The 27,299-nt window shown below is 34.6% G+C and overlaps 1 protein-coding gene across 2 annotated transcripts; it reads right to left on the bottom strand.

Moving 5' to 3' along the window:
• Positions 1-14,402: 14,402 nt before the first annotated feature.
• LOC123888714 (ATP-dependent DNA helicase At3g02060, chloroplastic) lies at positions 14,403-26,598 on the bottom strand. Of its 2 annotated transcripts, none has more exons than XM_045937859.1 (14): positions 25,699-26,598; positions 25,033-25,258; positions 24,624-24,869; positions 24,326-24,460; positions 24,110-24,234; positions 23,757-23,896; positions 23,513-23,583; positions 23,128-23,289; positions 16,695-16,781; positions 16,330-16,503; positions 15,897-15,941; positions 15,444-15,800; positions 15,079-15,174; positions 14,403-14,905 (listed from the first exon to the last, which is right to left on the bottom strand). In XM_045937859.1, exons 1-14 carry the CDS (start codon positions 26,313-26,315, stop codon positions 14,870-14,872), a joined length of 2,517 nt encoding a protein of 838 aa, XP_045793815.1. In that variant the 5' UTR covers positions 26,316-26,598; the 3' UTR covers positions 14,403-14,869. The 2 variants fall into 2 exon arrangements, with proteins under 2 accessions (XP_045793815.1, XP_045793814.1); XM_045937858.1 differs by having other exon boundaries at positions 15,044-15,174; positions 25,699-26,575.
• Positions 26,599-27,299: the final 701 nt, after the last annotated feature.

Below are 27,299 nucleotides of genomic sequence, written 5' to 3'. Positions count from 1 at the left end.
TTATTTTTTTTTAGCCTGTGTGGCTGGTTTATTTTTTTTAGCCTGTGTGGCTGGTTTAATTTAGCCTGTGTGGCTTGGAGCCTGTGTGGCTGGTTCTCTCATTGGTATGAGACTTATTATCCGGATCATTAGTATATCATATAGGATGGTCTTAGTTACATTTCATTTCATGTAGAGAGGGAACAATTAGCAAATGTAGTAAGTGATGATCTTGGTCACAGAAGAATCAACAAAAAATAAGATTAAAGAAAAAGTATAGATAGTCCAGGGTAAAGCGGTGATCGTTACCTTCTCCTCTTTCATTTGATTTTGTCGTGCAATTTGTAATATGTGTAATATTGCCTTGTTTATTACTACCGTTGAACAATAAGATGCTACCTATGTTTGTATATGTGACTCTTATCACCCAAAAGTTTTTATAATAAACTAATAATTATATTTTCGATAAGGTGAAGTGTTTTGTTATTATTTTATAACATTTTCTTGTGGTGAGTATGATTCAATATGGACCAGGAAATTGACCCTTACAACCAACATTTTAGGTACTCAAGGAGAAAGCTTTGATTGAATGTGATGTGATGCATGAAGCGCGTACGAACGGGGGAAAAATTGGGTTTTGTAAATTGAGAATTTTATGTAAATAGTTCTTTGTTGTATTTTCTTCCGCTGGAAATTTTAAACTATTACTCATTTTAATTAAGTTTATATTTTAATTGAATTTCAATTCAGATTTTATTATACTATTTCATTTGATAAAAAAAAGTAGCTTCACATTTTCTAATTAAGCAGAATTTTTACAAATATTTTGGATAAAAATCCGGGATGTTACATTTGGTATCAGAGCAATAATCCTCGGACAAATTTTTGGGGTGGGAGCGATTTTGTATGACGAATACCTTGATTTATGTGTGATTTTGTGGTCGTGCTTAATTTTTATGATTGATGCTTTCTTGTGTGATTCTTGTAAGGTGATTGTATGAAAATGATTGTATGATTTTTCTTGTTTAAAGGAAATGATTTTGTGATTGTTAGAAGCTATGTTTGCTTTTATGAATTTTCTATTGAATAGTCTTTATACTATTTTAATTGAAAGGAATGAATTTTTAGGATGACTATATGTTATAAGGCATTTTTATGAGTGAAATATTTTTGAATAATTTTGTGGTCTTTAGTTGTGAACGATTGTTTTTCCTACTATGATTTTAAGATAAGTAAATTCGTAGAGAATATCTATGAAGTAATATGATTTTTAGAAAAATGCTTTTACCATATTTTGAATTAGAGATTAGAGGTTTTTCTTAAAGCTGCAAAAATACTTTTACCTTTGCAATTTTTCTTGCTAGTTATGTTATTGGCTTTTATTTAGCATCAGAGTGCGCAGCAGAAATACTACGTTAATATATTTTATGTCTCACCTTATTCTTAAACTTTCTTATCTTGTCAAAATTTATTTAAAGAAGTTCTTTACATAAAGAGTTTTTGAAAATTATACTTCAAAATTTTTTGTCTAGTTTCGGGGACAAAACTAAATATTTGGTGGGTAGAATGTAAGACCCGAGAACTTTATTTTAATATATAGATAACTATCAAAATGCTTTAACTTCGTCTTTTATAACAAGTGGTTTTATCACGCTTGATTTTATGAGAGAAATTTAAGTTAATCTTTTATTTTCTAGTTTCGAGGACGAAACTCTTTTAAGGGGGTAATAATGTAACGCCCCAATATTTTATATATGCACTTTATTAATTTATTATTTGATAAATAAATTCTATAGTAATATCGATATTAATTATTTTGTATTCTTTAATTATTTTAGTATTTTAGTATTGAATTATGAAATAATCAAATCAACTTTGGCTACCTTAAGGGAATAGTCCACGCTAGCTAGTCTTAAAGATTGAAAGCCTTGCCTTACATAGTATTCAAAATATGTCACACGTAGATCCAATGTATCAGTTAAGGAATATTGGCCAACCATGATCATTCATTAGCACCTTAATTACTTTCTTAAGTTGTGAATACTAATTATTACGTCATTATGCTGCCAGTAACCATTCTCCTACTCTCTTGATGAGACCAAATTCATACCTTTTTATTTTCCATTCCTTATATAAGGTCAAGGCAATTAAGCTATAGTAATTTCTCTTAACTACCATTATTCTATTTAATCTAGACCATTCTATTAGTTCATTGCTCAGCCACGTATATTGAGGAAAATATCAAAAATCTCTATTAGAAGCCTCACGCAAATTTTGAGACTCTCACACCATTCTCTTGATTTTTCAAGTCTCACGATCATCATCTATAGTCCATTGAAAATATTTTAAGTCTCTCAAGTATCTATATACCATCTATTTTCTTCTATATTTCATGTAAGTCTTTCTATACATCCTTCTCTATTTTATCCCTTGTTTCACCTTGTGAATCCTAATTCTATGTCATTTTCATTTTCCCTTGGGTTGTCTCCGTTAACCGTCGGATCGTCGAATCGAACCTTTGGAGCGTGAGATATCGTATATGCACTGTAGCTGCGAATTTAAGATAGTATAGTGATTGGAAGAAAGCACTTGAGGTAAGGGCTTTTTCCCCATACATTCATGCTACATAGGGATTTGTTGTGAGATGATGGTAGAACCTTTATCACTTAAAATAAACCAAAGGAATTAATTCTATAAAAATAAATAAATTCGTTTGTATATATGCTTCTAGTAATTAGACTAATTATACATATGCCTAGTGCTTGCTTATTATTGCATATGCCTTGTCATGCATGCCGTGTATATATATGTTTGTTAATTTCCTATTTATTTCATATGATTAAAGATTTTGGTTTCCTTCTTTTCTTTGAAGCGTATGAATATTAGTTTGTGGGTGTGATCTAATAAATATAAATTAAGGGACGTGAATAAAAATACAGGGAGTGTTAGTTATGTCGCAGGTCAAGTTGGTCTTGTTAAGGAAGTGGAGTTTCATGCATCATATAGGATGTGTATAGCAGTGTTCCTATAGGTAGCCTTTGTGGCTTGGTTTATTTTTTTAGCCTGTGTGGCTTGTTTATTTTTAGCCTGTGTGGCTGGTTTATTTTTTTTTAGCCTGTGTGGCTGGTTTAATTTAGCCTGTGTGGCTTGGAGCCTGTGTGGCTGGTTCTCTCATTGGTATGAGACTTATTATCCGGATCATTAGTATATCATATAGGATGGTCTTAGTTACATTTCATTTCATGTAGAGATGGAACAATTAACAATAGTAGTAAGTGATGATCTTGGTCACAGAAGAATCAACAAAAAAAAAGATTAAAGAAAAAGTATAGTTAGTCCAGGGTAAAGCGGTGATCGTTACCTTCTCCTCTTTCATTTAATTTTGTCGTGCAATTTGTAATATGTGTAATATTGCCTTGTTTATTACTGTCGTTGAACAATAAGATGCTACCTATGTTTGTATATGTGTACTTTTATCACCCAAAAGTTTTTATAATAAACTAATAATTATATTTTCTATAAGGTGAAGTGTTTTGTTATTATTTTATAACATTTTCTTGTGGTGAGTATGATTCAATATGGATCCGGAAATTGACCCTTACAACCAACATTTTAGGTACTCAAGGAGAAAGCTTTGATTGAATGTGATGTGATGCTTGAAGCGCGTACGAACGGGGAAAAAAAATGGGTTTTGTAATTTGTGAATTTTATGTAATAAATAGTTCCTTGTTGTATTTTCTTCCGCCGGAAATTTTAAACTATTACTCATTTTAATTAAGTTTATATTTTAATTGAATTTCAATTCAGATTTTATTATACTATTTCATTTGATAAAAAAAAAATAGCGGCACATTTTCTAACTAAATATGGTTTTTAGAAATATCTTGGATAAAAATCCGGGATGTTACAATTATTGTAACATATAAATAATTACTTTGGAGGATGAATGGACACACAAAATAAATTGTGGGACAAATTTTAAATAGATATGAGAAGCTCTCTAAAGCATGCCACATCATCACAATGAAGGCCTATGAGCAATTCAACCTTCCTTTTACTAGTAAAAGATTAACTTATCAGCTAACCGTTATTTTTATCAGAGTAGCTCGTCAAAAAATAAAGCGAGTAATCAACGTATTTGTGGTGTACAATAAACAAACAGGGAGTAAGGTAATTGCGTTACTACTTACTGGTTTATACAAGGAAATTTGTTATGTTGGATCCTTCCTACTGCGTGGAAAGTGTTCCTCGCGGGAGTGTTCTCGAGTTTCATTCCTTTGTTGTAGGGTCTTTTCATCTATATATTATATGTTTAGGAGTTTCTCTTTCTTGATCACTTTCATATGTGACATCCTCTCATTTATCATAATTTATGTGGCAACTTGTGAGAGCATGTTTTCCTATGTGGCAACATTTGAGAACTTCAATAGAAATTATGTAATGTATGTACTCATATAAGGATTTTTTTTTGTGTCCTTCTCAATCAAAATTTAATGTTAATTCAAAAATAATCATTCAAAAGGAAACAATTGAATACATTTCAATTTTTTTAATGACAATGTCAATTTTTACTTTTTTTTGTTGTCCTTCTCAATCAAAATTTAATGCTAATTCAAAAATAATCATTCGAAAGAAAACAATTGAATACATTTCAAATTTTTTAATGACAATGTCAATTTTTACTTCTAATTTGATAATTTGATATTTCATTCATTATTATTATTATTACATTATTATTATTATATTATATTTTAGAAACAAAGTCATTTTATCTCATAATTTGTCAATTAGATAATTGTTATTAAATGACATTTATAATTTCGATCTTCATTCTATTAATATAAATAGCTGTGATTTGCAACCGATTTCACACACTATTGCAATTCAAAATTATACTTTTTGCAATCTTTTATCTCTATTCTTTTTTTGGGTGATTTCACTCTCATTTCCTTCAACTTTTTCGTTGTTCTATTTTCTTCTTTCCATGTTTTTTTTTCAAGTTTAATATTATATAGTATATTTTTGTATTTTGATGCTATCCTTTTTTGTGCCTACAAGGAGATAATCTTCTTTTCTTATTTTACAGCAGGTGCCCGTCTTTTTTGTGCTTACAAGGAGATAATCTTCAACTTTTTCGTTGTTCTATTTTCTTATTTTCGAAGATGTTCTATGCATTTTTTTATATATATAAGCTTTGTATTTAAATGATGTTTATGATTAATCATAATTATACTAATTTTGAGCTATAACTTTTTATTAGCAGGTCCATACGGAAGAACATATTGTTCGTTATTCAAATTAGGATTAGGTATTATCAACTGATGTTAGAGTTTTAAGTATTTATTTATATTTTTTTTATATTTTATTGTCATTTTTTTTAATCATGTTTACTTATTAAAAAACACTTTTTGTTCATATTATTTTTTATTGGTGTAAATCATGCTTATAAATGTTTTTTTTTTTACTATTATTAATAAATGTTGAACTCTTTTTCTTACTCATTATTTTTTTGTTTGTCTAATTTTTCATGTGATATTTAACAAATATACCGATAAAATAATAGAAACTCCTCGAAGGACTATACTATAGAACGAATTGCTTATCAAAAAAAATTATACAGAACGAATTGGCCAAATGTGGAATTGAGAAATTGAAGGCTTAATATGTTTCAAAACAAAATTGAAGGCTTAAGAATCTCTTAACAAAAATACACACCTTAAAAGGAATATAAAAAAAAATAAAAATAGTAATTTAATTGTTCACAAAAAAAGTTATTCTTAAACTTCATACTTATCGAACAAAGAAAATTGTGTGATTGTCTGAAATATAAAAGGAATGAAGTAATTGACTTCATAAATTATTTTTCTATTTTATTTTATTATTTTATTAATTTTATTAATAAAAAAAAGTTACATAGTGATTTATACCAAACATAATATTACAATAGGGGGTATTGATAAAAAAATAATCTACATGGAGGTGTTAAGCAAAAAATAACTTACACGGGGTGAGACATACATTTGTAGATTTTATTATATAAAAAATACGATAAATATCAATTGAAAGTAAGGAAAGTAACAATGATTTTATATATAAAAAAGAAAGAATTAAAAGTAATAATATCATGTATTACTTTGTTTTTATTTTCCAAACATCACTGTAAGATAAACAAATAGATAAATTTTATAAAATTTGCACCATTAACAAATGAGATATGCATAAAAAAAATGATATAATTTTTTTTTTGTGTCAAGCAAATGACAAATAATTCTACTGTTCATTACACAAATGTGAAATTTTTTCACGGAGAGAGATGAAGATTAAGAACTAATATATATTAACCGTTAGATTAGTTTTCGCTTAATGACCTTTTTTTATGAAAATAAAAGAACAAATATATGAACATGTGGGTTGGGAACGGGGAGTGGAGTATCACTCTCCGTTCTACCATTTCTCCTTAAAATCTCCAAAATTTGGATCATTTATCATATTTAAATAAATTATTACATTAAATATAAAATTAATTTTACAAATAATTAAAAAAACCACAAAATATTGAAAATTTAATAATCCATATTTTTCATGTGTCAAAAAATATCTATATTTTTCATTGAACATTAACCTGTGCATTTGCACGGGTAAGTTATACTAGTTTTTAGTTAGAGTCGACATATTTTTTTGAGAAATGATAATCAGACAATTTTTTTTTGACACACATAGCCTAATGTCACTGTTGGAAAATGAACATAGTAGTGTTCATTTATGTGTGGAAGTTGATCCATTGTGATTGGAAATAAAATGGGATGAACACTTTGGTCTTGTAGGATTTGGAACTAAGTAGTGTGAATTAAAAAAAGTGGGAAAAAATCTCACATTGCTTAGAACACTCTCTTTAGTAGTGTGTATATATCCCAATGTGACTAACATTTCTTATTCACAAAATTAACTAATTTTTTAGTTAATTAAGCTGGTCCAAAGAGCCACTTAGTGTTGACTCATCATAGCAGCCAGCTTGATTTTGTTCCGTTGAAAACATATTCTTCCATTACTACATTAATCCACACATATTAGTGCACATTATAGTGCATTAGTGTTTTGTCCCTAACGTTACAATTTTTCTATTCATTGGCTAAAGTTTGTTTCTACGTACGAACAGTATTTTAGAAAGCAATACAACATATATATATTTAATTTCTTATTGTTTCAAGTATGAAAGACACATAACAAGATTTCATAAAAAATCAAAACACCACTCTCTTTTGAAGCCTTGTTCTATATACAAAATTCTCTTCTCTTCCATATAATTTTTTCATCAAAATAAATTATTCTTTCTTTTGTGTTTCATTGGTTTTGTGAACTGGTATTGTTTTACCAGCACTGATATTGTTGTATCAGTGAGATTGATATAGTTGTATCAATTTTCGAGTGGTTTTGTAGAACCATTCAAGAAGGTGTTCCTTCTCCAATCATTACAGTGCAGTACTTGATCGGTTCTGTGTTGAACAAGGTTGTTTTATCCTGGGAACGACGCGGTTGGATTGTCTGATTTGCACAATTTGAGCAGTACCGCAAAACGTCTTAAAGAGAGCGACCTAGTACGCGACTCAGCCAATAAAATCTTCAGTTCTAAATTTTAGAAAATTATTTTTTCAATATCAAAAACAATTTTAAGACGTTTTCAAAACTGCTATGGATACTGAATATGTTATTGGCAATTCGGTTGTTGGTGCAACTGAAAGACCGTTTAAGTTTGAAAGACTCCACTTCAAACGTTGGCAACAGAAAATGTTTTTCTTCTTAACCTTAAAAAAAGTTGTCTACGTTTTAAGTGATGAGATGCCTCTTGTTGTTTCTGCTGGTTCAAGTTCAGGAACAAATCAAACTCTCACCATCAATGGTGAAAACGGTGAAAAATCTGATGCTGAAAAACAAAAAGAAAAGGATTCGATTGATCCTGCAGCACAAATTAACGCCCAAGAGCTTCAACTGAAAAAGGAACAACAAATATGGTTGCATAATGATTATTTATGCAAAGGTTATATCATAAATGGTCTCTGTGATGATTTGTATGACTATTATAGTACATATAACCGTGCTAAAGATGTTTGGGAGGCGCTGAAAAAGAAGTATGATACTGAGGAGGCTGGTGTGGAGAAGTATGTTGTTAGTAGGTACCTGAAGTACCAGATGGTGGATGAAAGATCTGTGGAGGCGCAATCCCATGAGCTCCAGAAAATTGCACAAGAAATCATAATTGAAGGTATGCCTCTTGATGAACAATTTCAAATTGCAGTGATGATTGACAAACTGCCCCCGAGTTGGAAAGAATTCAAAAACCAACTTTGGCATAAAACAAAAGAATTTTCTATTGAAAGTCTGATTACCCGCCTCCGAATTGAGGAGGAATCCAGGAGACAAGATCAGAAAGAAGAAGAAAAGGCCTATGTGGTCACCGGTAACAAAAAGAATTTCGGCGCGATTCTGAAGTCTAAAGGCAAACAATTAAAGAATCAGAACCGTGGTCAAATGAACCGAAATAAGAATGGTAACCCTTCAAGGGCCCATAATGCTCAGCAGCAGCCACCAAGAAATGACAATGGTGCAAGTGGTGTAACATGTTTCACTTGTGGTAGACCTGGTCATTATGCTAAAACTTGTAGACTCAGAAAAAAAACTTGTTGCTGCCTCTAATGCACAAGTTAACGTGATTGAAGAGCCATATGTGGCTATGATCACCGAAATCAATATGATTGGTGGTACTGATGGTTGGTGGATAGATACTGGCACTACACGCCATGTCTGTTTTGAACGTGCTATGTTTAAGACATACACGACTGCTGAAAATAAGAAGGTGCAAATGAGTAATGCTCACACTTCTGATGTTGCTGGTATTGGGGATGTTGAATTGAAGTTCACATATGGAAAGACTCTGATCTTGAAGGATGTCATGCATGTGCCTGACATGAGAAAGAATTTAGTTTCTGGTTTTCTTCTTAATAAGGCTAGGTTTAATCAGAATATTGGGGCAAATTTGTACACCATCACTAAGAATGGTATTTTTATTGGAAAAGGGTATATGCCACTGATGGCATGTTTAAGCTTAATGTTGATTTGAATAAAATTTCTCCTTCCGTTTACTATGTGTGTGATTTTAATATTTGGCATGCTAGACTTTGTCATGTTGGTAAAAAATCTATGTTTAATCTAAGCAACGTAGGATTAATTCCAAAGTTTAATAATAATAATAATAATAATAACAACATAGGAAAATGTGAATTTTGTAGTCAAGCGAAAATAACTAAAACTTCACATAAATCAGTTATTAGAGAATCTGAACCATTAGATTTAATTCATTCTGATATATGTGAACTTGATGGAACTTTAACTAGAAATGGTAAACGATATTTTATCACTTTTATCGACGATTGCTATGATTATATTGTTGTATATCTAATAAAGAATAAAAGTGAAGCGCTTAATATGATTAAAATTTTTGTGACTGAAATTGAAAATCAATTTAGTAAGAAAATTAAAAGGCTTCGTAGTGATAGGGGAACTGAGTATGATTCTATTTTGTGCAATGAATTTTATAAACAACATGGAATTATACACGAAACGACTGCGCCATATTCACCTGAAATGAATGGTAAAGCAGAAAGAAAAAATAGAACTCTTACTGAACTAGTTGTAGCTAGTATGCTCCACTCTGGTGCTGCCTCACACTGGTGGGGGGAAATTATATTGACTGTTTGCTATGTCCTGAATAGAATCCCCAAGGCTATTAATAATGTGGTCTCACCTTACGAGATATTAAAGAAAAGACAACCTAACTTGTCTTATTTGAGAACTTGGGGATGTCTAGCTTATGTCAGGATACCAGATCCAAAGCGGGTTAAACTCGCTAGTCGTGCCTATGAGTGTGTCTTCATTGGCTATGCGGCAAACAGTAAGGCTTATAGGTTTTTTGACCTAAATGCTAAAGTTACCATAGAATCGGTTGATGCTGATTTCTATGAAGATAAATTTCCTTTTAAATCAAGAAATAGTGGGGGCAATGAATCCACAAATAGTGGGGGCACCGAATCAAGTCACATTCCTGTGATAAGAAATTTTGAGAGCAACAAAGAAATTGAACTTCGAAGAAGTAAAAGAGTAAGAGTACCTAAAGATTATGGACCGGATTATTCGGTATATTCTTTAGAAGCAGACCCTACGAGTCTTCAAGATGCCTTGTCATCTTTGGATGCAGATTTATGGCAAGAAGCTATAAATGATGAGATGGAATCTCTTGAATCTAACGGGACCTGGCACTTAGTAGAGTTGCCTCCTGGTTGCAAACCAATTGGTTGTAAATGGATTTTGAAAAAAAAGCTAAAACCCGATGGCACTGTTGATAAATACAAGGCTCGCCTTGTGGCCAAAGGTTTTAGACAAAGAGAAAATATAGATTTCTTCGATACTTTTTCTCCGGTCACTCGAATAACATCCATAAGGGTACTATTTTCAATTGCCGCTATTTATAATCTAACAGTACACCAAATGGATGTTAAAACTGCTTTTTTAAATGGTGACTTAGACGAAGAAATTTATATGGAACAACCTGAAGGATTTGTAATACATGGACAAGAACATAAGGTCTGTAAGTTAGATAAGTCCTTGTATGGACTTAAACAAGTGCCAAAACAATGGCATGTAAAGTTTGATGATTTGATGATCTCAAATGGATTCAAAGTGAATGAAAGTGACAAATGCATTTATTATAAATATGAAAATGGCATTTGCACTATTGTATGTCTCTATGTAGACGATTTACTCATCTTTGGATCAAACATGACTGCTGTAAACGCAGTGAAATCATTGTTGTGTAACAACTTTGATATGAAAGACCTCGGAGAGGCAAGTGTGATTCTTGGGATCAAGATCACTAGGTCAAAGAAGGGAATAACTTTAGATCAATCCCACTATGTGGAAAAGATTCTAAAGAAATATAATTACTTTGACTGTAAACCTGCTTGTACGTCGTATGATCCCAGTGTAAAATTGTTTAAGAACACTGGTGAAAGCGTAAGACAAACTGAATATGCGAGCATCATTGGCAGTCTTAGGTATGCCACTGATTGTACCAGACCCGACATAGCATATGTCGTCGGACTGTTGTGCAGGTTTACTAGTAGGCCTAGTAATGAGCATTGGCAGGCCATTGAGAGAGTCATGAGGTACCTTAAAAGGACCATGAATCTTGGATTGCATTATCAGAGATTTCCTCCTGTACTTGAAGGGTACAGTGATGCTGATTGGAACACCTTGTCGGATGATTCCAAAGCGACTAGTGGCTATATATTCAATATAGCTGGAGGAGCTGTGTCATGGAAATCAAAGAAACAGACTATATTGGCTCAGTCCACTATGGAGTCTGAAATGATAGCGCTTGCCACTGCTAGTGAAGAAGCAAGTTGGTTGAGATGTTTGCTATCTGAGATTCCCTTGTGGGAAAAACCTATGCCAGCTGTGTTGATCCACTGCGATAGTACCGCGGCTATTGCTAAAATTGAGAATCGATTCTATAATGGCAAGAAACGTCAAATAAGACGTAAGCACAGCACAGTGAGAGAGATGATCACTAAAGGTGCTGTGAGAGTGGATCATGTACGCACTGACGAAAATTTAGCGGATCCTTTGATGAAAGGACTAGCTAGAGAGAAAGTCCATAATACATCTAAAAAGATGGGACTAATGCCTATATGAATTTCTCATGATGGAAACCCAACCTAAAAGACTGGAGATCCCAAGAATTAGGTTCAATGGGTAATAACAAGTCGTGAGAAGTTAATAATGATCATGCAAATAAAAATAAGAAAAGCATGATTCCTGAAAGCGAAAGGATGAGTTGAAACTCTTAATGAGATCTATACTCTGTATGAGTGGAGTACCGAGCTTCAGGAGTACTCTTGATAGACTCACCTATATGAATGTGGAACTGAGGCCGGTTCCTATGGAATTTAGAGGCGAATTCCTAGAGCTTTCATGAAACCGGGATTATCGTGCAGGGCCAATAAAGCACGGGCTATTAAGAAACACCTTGTGAAAAGGTTGTGTGCGGGTTTGAGAAAAATCTGAGATAGAGTTCAAGACAAGTGTCACTCTTGCTAAATCGGGCTCTTACTCGCTATGCAAAGGTTCAAGTCATAGACACCTTTGTTTATGCACAATCTTTTAGAAACCTTTGAAACACTTTTTTAAATTCAAGTGGGGGATTGTTGGAAAATGAACATAGTAGTGTTCATTTATGTGTGGAAGTTGATCCATTGTGATTGGAAATAAAATGGGATGAACACTTTGGTCTTGTAGGACTTGGAACTAAGTAATGTGAATTAAAAAAAGTGGGAAAAAATCTCACGTTGCTTAGAACACTCTCTTTAGTAAGGTGTATATATCCCATTGTGACTAACATTTCTTATTCACAAAATTAACTAATTTTTTAGTTAATTAAGCTGGTCCAAGAAGCCACTTAGTGTTGACTCATCATAGCAGCCGGCTTGATTTTGTTCCGTTGAAAACATATTCTTCCATTACTACATTGATCCACACATATTAGTGCACATTAGTGTTTTGTCCCTAACGTTACAATTTTTCTATTCATTGGCTAAAGCTTGTTTCTACGTACGAACAATATTTTAGAAAGCAATACAACATATATATTTAATTTCTTATTGTTTCAAGTATGAAAGACACATAACAAGAATTCATAAAAAAATCAAAACACCACTCTCTTTTGAAGCCTTGTTCTATATACAAAATTCTCTTCTCTTCCATATAATTTTTTCATCAAAATAAATTATTCTTTCTTTTGTGTTTCATTGGTTTTGTGAACTGGTATTGTTTTACCAGCACTGATATTGTTGTATCAGTGAGATTGATATAGTTGTATCTATTTTCGAGTGGTTTTGTAGAACCATTCAAGAAGGTGATCCTTCTCCGATCATTACAGTGCAGTACTTGATCGGTTCTGTGTTGAACAGGGTTGTTTTATCCTGGGGACGACGCGGTTGGATTGTCTGCTTTGCACAATTTGAGCAGTACCGCAAAACGTCTTAAAGAGAGCGACCTAGTACGCGACTCAGCCAATAAAATCTTCAGTTCTAAATTTTTAGAAAATTATTTTTTCAATATCAAAAACAACAGTCACACTATAAGTGGGATCAAGATTGGATGTGGTTATTATTGCATAGTTTCGCACTGTTTTTAATCTAAAGTGATCTCGGCCATGATTTATGATTGGACGACTGAGATTGATTATAGTGTCCTAATGTAACTGCGTTTGTGAGACATATAGTGTGACCTAACACACTACTTGTATGTCAGTCACCTATTACGGGCGGGCGACTCATGAGTTACCTCTCTTTATCGTTGGTGATCACTTGCGACAAATTTTCTCCACCAATATTTGCCTCTCATATCCTCCAGCCGTCTTTTCCGGTTCGCTAGACAGAGGAAGTGACTGAATTCAACCGATGGTGATGAGAGTGGATCGAAGAAGAAAGAGGAGAAAGGCATTGTGGAGAGAAGTATAAAAAAACGCAAATTTATACTTTAAAATGTTAAGAGTCTCACATCAAATGTTGGATGATTTGAATGAGTTTATAAATAGAAATAACGATCACTTTACAAATTAATTTTGTAGGATTGAAATACATTCACCTCATAATTCTAAAAATAGTATTAAATGTAGGAAAAATAAAAATTCTTCATTTCATTATATCCTTTTCATGCTCACACAGTCACACTCATCATGCATAACGTGAGATCACGTTTAACAGAAAAAAGTTGAAAGCATTATTATACAATTAGAACTAGACGTGGAAGCAAGCAAATATGCACTATCCAATTTGATCTGCACTGCAGACACCAACTATTCACTGATTCTACAATTTAGCCCCTCCCTCCATATGCTTAAAACTTTTAAATACTTCATTTCTTATTCAAATAGTTGAGAGTTTATGATAAATTTGAGATATTAGATAGTTTTAAAAAATTTGAGATTTTTTTAACCGTTATGTTATTTTGATTTAAATTTTACATCAAATTTTGACAAAAAATTATATGGTTAATGCAATTTAAATGTGGTTAATTTTGTTCAATATATAGTTGATGAATATTAACAATGTGTCACATTTCACTAATCATTCACTAAGCGGTTAATCACAATTTTCAACGCCATCACCCACGATATACAAATGTTCCAATATACTTATACGATACAAATATATATATATATATATATATATATATATATATATATATATATATATATATATATATATATATATATATATATATATATATATATATATATATATCCTCTTCATTTGTGGCAGGAATATATCAAATCTCAGATGAAAAATAAATTCACAAATAGAAAAAAATTATAAACAATAGGAATTTTCTTAATAATATGCAACAAAAATGCCCATTCATTATGTATTACCTAAACTGTGACTCAATCTTTACATTGAATTTCTCTAGATCAATTAACTAATGAAACCTTACAGGCAACAAAAATGACCAAAAGAATGTGTGGTAGTAAAATGCTTTACTCCTCGACGCATACAAATGGTAAATTATCCACATTTTGATTAAAGTTTTACTGGATGAGAACTCTAGGTCATTTGTATGTAGCTCTTGAAGTTGTTTTACAAGTGCAAGATTGAAGCTAATCAGGTCGTAACTGTTCGCCTTCTTGTATTTTGTGTCCATGTCATTTATAATGCATGCAAACCAGAAGCACAACTTCGACAACACCAAGGTGCTGCTTGTAACTTGTAACTAACCATATTATGGCTCTGTGCTCTGATTTTATATCATCATAAAAAGAAGTGCACTGTCACTAGTGTCAACTAATTGTCTCAATTTGTTCTGATGTCATGCACTGCAAAGATGATCATGGTATCAGGCAATGCCAATTTTTTTGCATCAGCCGCGGTTAGTTTTGCAGCTTTTCAACACAATGAATCAGCCCAATATTTGTAAAATGTGAAGAATGCAATGAGTCAAGGATCCAACTTACATGTTGGTGAAACTGAACAGGCAAAAAACTAGTACCTTTATGAGGGATGCTAGCGAAGCATGAAGTTCAGCCATGCAATTAAAGATCCAATTAAGAAGTTGTTCTTTTGGCAGCTCTAATAGAAGTTCAACCTGCACCAGAAAAATCATAACGAAAAATTTATGTATGCAGTCATAACCTTGTGACTTCATGCAATCAGCCACATCTTGACTGTTCGATCAAGATCAGACGGTTTAAATTTCAAGCTCGGTAATTTAGGTTTTAAAAGAAATCAAAATCTACGTTGAAATATAGACCATTTGATCTCAATCGAACGATCTATATGAGGTTGACTATGTGCACACAACCCTAATCGCTACATTTAGACCACCAGAATAGAGAAAGGAAGAGAGAAAGTTACCTTAATTTGATCCCCCTCAAGAACCATTGAATCTTTATATATATCCGATGTCATTGACTCTATCATAATTTTGAAAACCTTTTTACTCATCTTTGTTTTCATAAACACTATCTTCCCTTCAGAGTAAATTCTAGTTACCCCTATATCAGCTGCCATTCTCCTCAAGTAAAGATTCTTTAAGATAATCTCCATCGGGTGAGGTTCTTTGCCATATTGGCGGCGAAAATCCTCTGTAAATTGCATCAGACTCCAAATGTCTTTCTCAGCGTTTCGCTCAGCTTCATTAATAATTTCCATAGGGTTCTCGAAATGATTTATGTATTCTGAAGGAAGGTGAGGATTGATATTTAAGTCAACCTAAATAACAAAGAAGTAATAAAATGCATCAGCTGCAACATAAATTATGGTTACTTCATTAATTCACTGTGGTACATTTTTCTCTAATATGCATACCTGCACCGAGTGATAAGGAACTGATACAACACGGTGATCTTCAACCTGGAAGTAAAATCCCAAGATCAAATTAGTTGTGTACTTGTGTTACACATACTTCCATACTCAATTTCACTACTCCCTCCGGTCTCATATATAAGCAAAGATTCCTTTTTCAGGTTCATTGAATAACTAATGTATCTAGTCCATAATATAAACCAGAGACATCAGTTATTCAATTAACCTGAAAAATGAAACTTTGCTTACATATGAGACCAGAAGGAGTATTTATCAATCCCAAAAAGAATCAAAAACTAACTAAAAACCAAAATGCCTAAGGAAGCATATTTTCACTTTTCAGCCAACAGTTCACGCAAAATAAACAAAAGAATACTTCTACTTTAACTCGAACTAGTTGCACATAGGAAGAAACATATCAGGAATCAAAGTTTACCTTGGATAAGCTCTCAAAGAGCATCTCAAAGAAAAGATCAATGCCAACATTTCCAACATCTCCAGTTTGCTGCTCGCCAAAAATAGTACCAAAACCTCTTATACCCATATCTCTCTCAGCTAGTTGGAAGCCTTGACCAAGTTCACGGCATTCTTCAAGAGCTGCAAGCCTCTCCTGTAGGAAGTCACTAAGGAGAATGTTAGTTTTAGGCAACTTTTGCAACCGATTTTCAATATTTCAAATGAATGAATAAATTGAAGTTTCCAAATAATACTTTAGTTGTATGGAATACACTTTGTTGTATTAAGGATTATTTCATGTAATATCTTTCGGAAATAAAAGGTAAAGATTGATCAAAAACATACCGCGGCTTGATCAGAGAGCATACTCTTATCAGGATAAAATAAGTATGCATAAGCTTCCTTCTCTGCCCGCCCAACTCTTCCACGCAACTACCAGTATATTGAAAAAAGAAAATATTGTCAATATTAGTGAAATATGAGAAACTTTAACCAATGCATATAGGTACTTTTATCTTTTGATAACAAATTTGGAAATATTCATTCATTGCAAAGAGCTACATCGTATTTGTCAAGCACCAACTTTGGCAAGGATAATACTTTGGATCGATCGGTCAGAGTTGCTCATACCATGTCACGGACAAACTCTCCCAAGAAATAATACTTACTTATTTGGTAAGTGTTTAACCTCATTATTGAGAATACTATATTTCATAAGGAAATAGTCACGACTCACAAGCCAAACAATGTTTCTCAAAAAAGAAATATTGAGATGGCTAAGCCTAGTCACAAGCCAAATATATCTCATTTTGCAACACCTTCAACATCTAGAAAATATAATAATATGATTTGTTATTGGACCGCCCATATTATTCACGCATTAAACTCAATATTGTTGTGTGTGAGCGTGTCTATTATGAAAACCCCTAGCCCCCCATTGAGTAGAGATACTTGAATATGAATATTTCTCATTGACTTGAAAAAGGTTGAAACCACTATTTATATACATAAGAGATGGAGCATGTCTAAATAGGAATGCTATCCTGTCATAACTCCAAAAGATACTAACAAATCATACTAAAATAAATAAGGCTAAATTGCACTTTTGACCCCTTAAGTTTTAGAAAGTTGCAATTTTGACCCCCTATGTTTTAAAATAGCAGTTTTGGCCCCTTACGTTTATTCCCTTTGCAAAAGGTCAATTTTGACCAAGTCAACGCTGATGTGGCAAGTCACTTAAGTGAGTCAGCTGCCACGTCAGTTTTTTTTCACTTATAATTAAAAAAATTCAAATACTTTATCAATTTGATAAATTAATCTATGATCTTGCACTTAATTTTATCTATTACGATCATATGATCGTTCCAAGTGTAGAACGCTGGCAACATAACAGCGGTGGCCACTTTCGATACTTAAAGTCTTCATGTCCTCTTTGTTTTAAAAACTCAGAATCTTATCTACTCCCACTTTTAATCTTATGATAAATTCAAGCTCCATATCGTCTCAATCTCCATCTAAACCCATGAAACAAATCAAATCTACAAATTCCCCATGTCATAAGTCATAACAATTGTGTTTTTTTTGTTCAATGAAAGAAAACAATTTATAGACAGATCAATTCTGCATATTCTCATTGAATAAATTGAATCATGCCCACTTTCTATGAAATAGACAAGGTTAAAAACAACCAGAATTGTAAGAAAGAGGAAGGGGTAAGGCAGAATCATTGTCTTCTCGCGCCGTTTACCGCCATCTCGTCATCGGCATCCTTGGTGTCTGTTAAGAATATGATGCTTCCCAACCCTGGTTGTGTTCTTGATCGTGACTCTTCCTTTCCTTTTTTTTAATTATAATTGACAAAAAAAAAAACTGATGTGACAACTGAGTCACTTAAGTGACTTGCCACATCACATCAGCATTGACTTGGTCAAAATTGACCTTTTGCAAAATGATATAAACATAAGGGACCAAAACTGCTATTTTGAAACATAGGGGGCCAAAATTGCAACTTTCTAAAACATAGGGGGCCAAAAGTGCAATTTAGCCAATAAATAACAATATCTCAACAGAGATAAAGTCTAAATAGATTTAATAATGCCTATGAAATCTTCACTGAGATGATGAAATATGTTGATATCTGTTACGACTTCAGTCAATACAGAAAATCCACATCAGCAAATGATTCATCAAAGATCACATGGGCCTGTGACATGGAAGGTATATTCTAGAAGAAAGGGCAAAGGAGTCATTGCAGGCAAAGTTAGTTATACTTGAGGTGACGTTGCATTGGAGTGAGGGGAGCTTACTTCCACAATATAAGGAGTCTTAGTATGAGAAGAGGAATCATCTTGGATTGTAGTTATATTCTAGAATGGATAGGGGGTACTAACCTCCCTATAGGAGCTTTGCTCTGTGTCAGATCTGAGATTGTACTCTCACTCTGTAATTGATTCCATAATCATTTCATCAATAAAGATCAATATTCCCTCTGTTCTCTTCTTTTACTGTTTTATTATTATTACTATTTTCTGGTTTGTAACAAGTGGTCCGACCTACCGGATTACGTTGACGGGACCAGTGAAGTGAATGCCACCTAAACAGAACCAAATCACGTTGATTCGAAGAATGGAGTCTAGAATCGCTGCGTTGGAAGAAGAAATCGCCGGAGTAAAAGCAACCCTGTCGTCAATGGAACAGGGTCAGGCTACACTCATTGCGATGATGGAGAGAAGTCTGGGAAAGTCGATTGCGAAGGGAGATGAAGAGTTGGTGGTGTTGAATGATAGTGCCGGAAAGGGATCTGGTGAAGGAGGTTCGAAACATCGAACAGAAGGGTCGAAGAAGCAGACGGAAGGTTCGTTTTCAAACCAGCTCAACGATGAAACATTACTAGAGTTTCGTCGTTCCGTTAAGAAGGTTGAGCTCCCAATGTTTAACGGCGAAGATCCGGCGGGATGGATTTCGCGGGCGGAGGTTTATTTCAGAGTTCAGGGGACTTCGCCGGAGGTGAAAGTCAGTCTGGCACAGCTATGTATGGAGGGAGCTACGATTCACTTCTTCAATTCACTGATTGGTGAAGATGAAGGGTTGAATTGGGAGGGATTGAAGGAAGCGTTGTTAGGACGTTATGGAGGTCACGGGGATGGAGACGTTTACGAACAATTAACCGATTTGAAGCAAAAAGGGACGGTGGATGAATACATCACCGAATTTGAGTATTTAATCGCTCAAATTCCGAGACTGCCTGACAAACAGTTCTTGGGATATTTTCTTCATGGGTTAAAAATGGAGATAAGAGGTAAAGTGCAAAGTTTAATAGCGGTGGGGGAGATGAGTAGAGCTAAGCTTTTACAGGTGACACGTGCTGTTGAAAAGGAGATGAGGGGAAGTAGTGGGTTGGACTACAATCGTGGGCCTAGAATTGGGCCCAATCGCTCTAATTCACAAGGAGGAGGAAGTAGGAATGGGTCTGATTGGGTGATTGTGAAGGGGAGAGAAGGAGGAACCGGGGGAGGTGCAAGAAGTAATGGGCCTAGAAATGACAAATCAACCCAAGGTGATGGGCAGCGTGTTGGGCCTCGTGACAGGGGTTTTACACATCTCTCTTACAATGAACTAATGGATAGAAAGAAAAAGGGGTTGTGCTTTAAATGTAAACAACCTTTCCACCCTATGCATCAATGTCTCGACAAACACCTTAGAATTTTGGTGGTAGATGATGAAGTAAATGGAGGGGAGGAGGGTGACTTGTTAGCAGTAGAAATTGATGAAGAGGAAGTAGAGGAGAAGGGTGAGATGAGTGTGTTAGACTTATATCACATAGCACTCGAAACACATCATACAATGAAATTCCAAGGGTCAATACATGGCGTGGAGGTGTTGATCTTGGTAGATAGTGGTGCAACTCATAATTTTGTGTCTCAAAAATTAGCCCATCAAATGGATTGGGCCATTGAAAGTACTCCTCAAATGAAAGTCAAATTGGGCAATGGGGTGCAGGTAGCTACACAAGGGGTGTGCAGAAATTTAGAAATAGAAATTGGAGAATACAAATTGAGGCCAGATGCACATTTGTTTGAGTTAGGGGGAATTGACGTAGTGTTGGGCATTGAATGGCTCAAGACACTTGGTGATACCATTACAAATTGGAAGCAACAATCCATGAGTTTTTGGGCAGAGCATAAATGGGTCACGTTAAAAGGAAGGGAGGGGTGCAGAAAGTCATTAATGGCTTTGCAAAATTTTCTTAGCAGGCCCAAGCCCACGAAACAGGGGGAGATGTGGAAGATTGAGGGGGTCGAGCCTAGGGAGGTTTGTGATCCCATTAAGTCCGAAAGCCCACACCGGGAGTTGGAGGTGGTGTTGGGTAAGTACGCGAATGGTTTCCAAACAACTCGTGAATCCGACTTGTCCAAAAGCCAACACCGGGAGTTGGAGGTGGTGTTAGGCAAGTACGCAAGCGTTTTCCGAACTCCTTCGAGCCTACCACCTAGAAGAAGTAAAGAGCATGCGATCAATCTCATAGACGGACAAGCCCCGTAAATGTTCGTCCATACCGATATCCTCACCATCATAAAGATGAGATTGAAAAACAGGTCAAAGAGATGTTGGAATCTGGTATCATTCGACACAGCACGAGCTCTTTCTCAAGTCCAGTTATTTTGGTGAAGAAAAAAGACAATACATGGAGGATGTGTGTGGATTATAGAGCGTTGAATAAGGTAACAGTCCCTGACAAATTTCCTATACCTGTCATTGAAGAATTACTGGATGAATTACATGGAGCAAAGTGTTTTACTAAGCTGGACTTGAAATCTGGTTACCACCAAGTAAGGGTGAAAGAAATTGACATTAAGAAAACAGCTTTTCGCACACATGAAGGGCATTATGAGTTTCTCGTGATGCCATTTGGACTCATGAATGCTCCTTCAACCTTCCAAAGTCTCATGAACGATGTGTTTAGGCCGATATTAAGAAAACATGTGCTAGTTTTCTTTGATGATATCCTTATATATAGCAAAGATTGGAATTCCCACTTGCAACATTTAGAAGAGGTGTTGAGCTTGCTGGCTGAACACAGTTTGGTGGTTAACAAAAAGAAGTGTAGTTTTGCTAAGAAGTCAGTGGATTACTTGGGGCATTTGATTACATGTGAAGGGGTAGCCGTAGACCCCAGTAAAGTGATTAGTGTGCTTAATTGGCCTCAACCAAAGAATGTCAAAGGGGTAAGAGGTTTTTTGGGCCTTACTGGTTATTATAGAAAATTCATAAAGGACTATGGGAAGATTGCCCGGCCTCTCACCGATCTCACAAAGAAAGATAGTTTTAAATGGGGAATGGAAGCTCAGAAGGCGTTTGAGGAATTAAAACAGAAACTGACTTCAACTCCGGTGTTATCCTTACCGGATTTTTCCAAACCGTTTGTTATAGAATGTGATGCCTCGGGAGTAGGATTGGGGGCAATTCTGATGCAGGATAAGAAACCCATAGCTTACTATAGTAAGGCCCATATGGGAGACCCCCACCAGTCATAACCAGATGGGTGCAAGGAGAAACTAGAGTGGAGACAGTGCAAAGGGACTTAGCAGACAGAGATGAAGCTCTTCGACAGTTAAAGAGTCAATTACTAAAGGCCCAAGAGAGAATGAAGATGCAGGCAGACAAGAAAAGGATTGATAGGAGTTTTGTTTGTGGAGAATGGGTGTTTGTGAAATTGCGAGCTCACAGGCAGCAGTCGGTGGTTACTAGAATCAATGCCAAATTAGCTGCACGTTACTATGGCCTGTATCCCATTATAGAGAGAATTGGGGCAGTAGCTTACAAATTGAAGCTACCTGATGGATCGAGAGTCCACCCGGTTTTTCATGTTTCATTGTTAAAGAAGGCTGTGGGAAATTATCACGAGGAGAAAGATTTACCCGAACTGATGGAGGAGCCAATTGAGGTGTTTGAACCGGAATCTGTACTGGCAGCAAGGTTGGTGAAGCAGCAAGGAGAAGACATTAAACAGGTGCTGGTGCATTGGAAAGGTAAAACGGTGGAAGAGGCAACTTGGGAGGATGAATTAGTGATAAGAAGCCAATTCCCAAAATTCAACCTTGAGGACAAGGTTACAGCTGAAGGAGGAGGTGTTGTTACGACTTCAGTCAATACAGAAAATCCACATCAGCAAATGATTCATCAAAGATCACATGGGCCTGTGACATGGAAGGTATATTCTAGAAGAAAGGGCAAAGGAGTCATTGCAGGCAAAGTTAGTTATACTTGAGGTGACGTTGCATTGGAGTGAGGGGAGCTTACTTCCACAATATAAGGAGTCTTAGTATGAGAAGAGGAATCATCTTGGATTGTAGTTATATTCTAGAATGGATAGGGGGTACTAACCTCCCTATAGGAGCTTTGCTCTGTGTCAGATCTGAGATTGTACTCTCACTCTGTAATTGATTCCATAATCATTTCATCAATAAAGATCAATATTCCCTCTGTTCTCTTCTTTTACTGTTTTATTATTATTACTATTTTCTGGTTTGTAACAATATCCTATATCGAACAAAGATATAATCAAAGTAGTTCATATAAAACTTGAGCAATCGTCGGTTCTTCCCCCCTTGAGCTAGTTGTTGGGGCTGTGCTAGGCAAATCCTAAATTCTAAGACAATACATAATACAATGCAAATATAATAACGATAATCATTTCTAAACAATGCTTAAAGTCAAGAACAGAAAATATGACAATATCTAAACCAAAAAAATAACATTAAATTAGGAAGAACAAAACCTGGTACAACTGTGCAAGGCCAAATTGTTGAACATCCTGAATGATGATGGTGTTTGCATTTTGAATATCAAGCCCACTTTCAACTATATTTGTACTGATAAGGATTTTTATTTCACCTTGAGCAAACTTCTCCATGGAATCCTCTAATTGCTTTGAGAATTGCTGCACCAGAAATAAAGTCAAATTTACAGAGACAAAATATAATTATTTGTAAACAATTTTGTAATGTATATACTTTCGATACAAGACAATCAAATTCTGGAGTTGGTAAAGCCAAACAATCACAGAACTTCAACATAAGAGTAATGACTTTGTGAACTGAGTATGTATATGATGCATGAGAGCCCTCGTGACACAGCAACAGACACATAAAAGGAGTAAATACCTTCCCATGGGCAACGGCTATTTCCACATCGGGGAATGCCTCTTCAAGAAATTCCGTCGCTTCTTCAAGTCCTGTAAGAAAAACAATTGTCAAGAAACCAGTGTCAATACTGCAATAGAGGCACATTAGCGAATATGCTTAATAGCACCACTTTGTTGTGTGATTCGACAACAATGATCAAAATTAGATAATAAACCAATTAATATGGATCTATATTAAAAAATGATTAGTTGAGATGAATCACCTTTAATATATGGCATAACATAAAAAACTTGACCACCACGGTCCAGCTCATACTTGATGGCTGATATTACTTTCTCCTTACTGAATGATGAAAGCTCAGTCTTGATAGGAACTCTTTCTGGCGGTGGAGTTGAAATTAAACTGAAATGGAAAATAAGGATAGAATTTACAATCGTATTTTACCAAATCTCAGAGATTAGTTTAACTTAATGGATGCTTCATTAGTCTTAAGCTTAATAAAAAAATACCAACCATGCAAAATTTGATCTAAGCACACATAAAAGCTAAATTTTCCTAGGGCCAAGTAACCATAGACAACAAATTTTCCTTCATAACTTGTGGAAGGCTAGTTACCTAGCATCGCGAAATCCTGTCAAAGCTAAATAAAGAGTCCGTGGTATAGGGGTTGCAGATAAAGTAAGTACATCCACGGAAGTTTTAAAAGAAGCAATCCTCTCCTTCTGTTTGACACCAAACCTCTGCAGTACAATAAATCATTGCTTAGTAGAGGGGGAGGAGTTACACTATAATCACAAGAAGGAAAATATTTATTCAAGATATTTGGTAAACCTGTTCCTCATCGACCACAAGCAGGCCAAGATTGTTATAAACAACACGGTTTCCTAGGAGTGAATGAGTCCCAACTATAATATCTAGATCACCATTCTTAATCATTTCCAAGGCCAGTTCTTTTTCTGATCTGTTCTGCAAGTATGGTGGGATAAGTGAAATAACTGTAATCAGTATAAAAGTGAAGATTATTCATAATTCATAAATATACCTATATAAGCATGTAGCGCATATTTATTTAACCATAATTATGTTAATAAAACTATGACTAAAATGGGAAAAATAATCATTGTTATACCTGAAATCTGCTAAGCAGTCCAACTTTAATATCAGGATATACAGAAAAGCGCTCTGAAATAACAACAAAATGTTGTTTTGCTAGAACTATTGTCGGTGCGAGAACCATCGCTTGCTTTTTAGCTGCGACAACACATTGGATAGCACGCAGCGCAACCTCAGTTTTACCAAAACCAACATCTCCACAAATTAATCTGTCCATTGGAGTTTCTCGTTCTGTCAGATCCTTCTCAACATCAATAAAAGCCTGCAAGAATATGCATTTGGAAAACAACTTAACAATCATCACATAAAGATATATCAACATATGAGATTTGAGGTAACGGTGCTTAAAAGTAAAACTAGATCATAAAAACATAAATTAATCAATCCCCTTGGACTAAAACACAAAGCATTTACAATGACGCCACCTGTTTCTGATCCGGCGTAGGTTCATAATTAAATTGCGCTGCAAATTCAGCCACGGCAGGACTCCTAGGATAGGGAGGCCTTCTTTGTTTAAGCCTATGCAGATAGAGTTCCATCAAGTCAACAACCATCTTCTGTATTGCAACCTTTCCTTTAATCTTTTTTTTCTCCCAAGCACTAGTATCATGCAACTTGTTCAATGACCTAGGCTTTTGTTTTTCATTTGGACTGAAAAAGCACACCCCAAAATCCACACAACAATTAACAAAGTCATTCATATTTTCACTAAAGCAATTCAAACTCCTATTTCATCATCCTCTAAAGTTCAAAAATAATAAAGAATAGCAATTTTGGTCCCTAAATGTGTAATGCACTGCCACTATAGTCCTCAAATCATCAAATGTATCAAAATTACAAACACATTCTCAAGTACTAGTATCCCTTTTGTTAGGAATAAATTGAGTGACAAAAGACTCGCTCGATGACTAAATTAATCAACGAAAGACACGTTTGAGTACCAAAATGATTAACAAAAGACAAATTTAGATATGTTTTTGAGATTTTCATACATTCAAGGACTATTGTGACATTGCCTCGCACATTTAAACATCAAAACAACTATTTACTCGAACAACAAGACTAATTTAAGGGTGCAAAAGAAAACTCACAGACTATATCTATAAAGCAGTTTAGAAGCCTGTTTAACAGGAAGCTTTGCCAATCCATCAGCATACTCAATGAAAACATACTCAGTAGGTTCATTTGTATTCTTCGAAACATCGAATTTAATCCCAACAAACCTTCCAATACCAACTTTCCTATGCACAACATAGTCACCAGAACGAAGTGTAGAAGGGTCTACCTTATAACTAATGGTACCATCTTTACTCTCTCTATCACCTTTAAGCTTTTGAAGCCCCCTCTGCTGTTGTTCCTTCACCATTTGTATGTACTTATCAGCTTCCTCAGAGTCCATAACAGTCCTTGTAACCTCTTTTTTACCGTATTCGCGACGAATTCTCTTGTTGAGGACTGAGATAGGGTCATTTTCAAGCTCAATTTTGTTAGTTTTGGAGGGTGGAGAAGGGACATAGAGTCCTTGTGTGTAGGCTGCATTGAGAGGGAAAAAGGGTCTTGCTAGAACAAAGTGCTTTTTGATGGTTTTATGGTGAAAAGGGTAGTTGAAGTTGAAAATGAAGAAGTTGAATGTTTTTGGGTAAGAGGTGAGTTTGGTAATGGAGGGGGGTGAGGAAATGGGTTGTGGAGGTTTGAGAAGAGAAGCCATTGAATTGAAGGAAATGGGTGTGTGTGAATTCAAAGGGTCATCAGAAAGTTTGAATCTTTTTGAAGAGGATAACACAGATATGAAAGTGGGGGTTTTGGAGAGGTTTTGTTTGAACCAAGAAACTACAGAAATATCTTTTATGTATCATCCAAATGAACAAAACATTGAAATGATTAGTTTATTGTTGGGTTAAGATAAATTGACGATGTCTTTTCTGCACAATGACAATGGATGGTGCAGAATGCAGATGCAGGACAAACAAAAGGTAAAATAATTGCAATTTAGTCCTTTAAGTATAATTAATTAATTTTTATAATTTTCTACCCGTGTTTATTTTTTTAAAAAAAAACTCGGTATCCGATTCAAAAATCGACTAATTCGACTGTTTCACATTGATTCTTCTTCGTTTAGCCTATTGGCTATTCAAATAAACAATTTCAATTGATTTTTTTTAGCCTGTTAGCTAAAATTTACCCTCTTAAAATGAATAAGTGAAGAATCTCAAGTTCGAACTTCAACCCATATTTCATTGGAAAATATGTCTTTAGTTCATATATTTTGGTGGACTTCTAAAAATAGTCCCTACATTTTTTTAATTATAGTCCCCACGATTTTGTCGTTTATAACATTGGTCCATACAGTAAAATTTTGGTTGATTGGACAAATGAAAATTTCCACATAGATGCCACATAGACTCATTTAATGCTTACTATTTGTGAGTCCATATTATTAAATGAATTTGTGTGACATCTATGTAGGGATGGCAATGGGTGCCCACAGGTGCGGGTTTGATACTACCCAAACTCAAAAGGTTGTTCGGGTGAGAAAATAAAACTCACACCCACACCCGTTGGGTTCGGATTTTTCCACCCAAACCTGAAACCCGCAACAAGAACACGCATAATTAATTACCGGCTCAAACCCGACCCGAATTATATTGTATAAAATGCATAATGTAGCATAATTTGATAATATAGTTTGCAA

The sequence above is a fragment of the Trifolium pratense genome, linkage group LG6 (assembly GCF_020283565.1).
Source record: "Trifolium pratense cultivar HEN17-A07 linkage group LG6, ARS_RC_1.1, whole genome shotgun sequence".
Classification (NCBI taxonomy): domain Eukaryota; kingdom Viridiplantae; phylum Streptophyta; class Magnoliopsida; order Fabales; family Fabaceae; genus Trifolium; species Trifolium pratense.
Note: the sequence above shows the minus strand (reverse complement) of the source record. Positions and strands in the feature narration are given on the sequence as shown.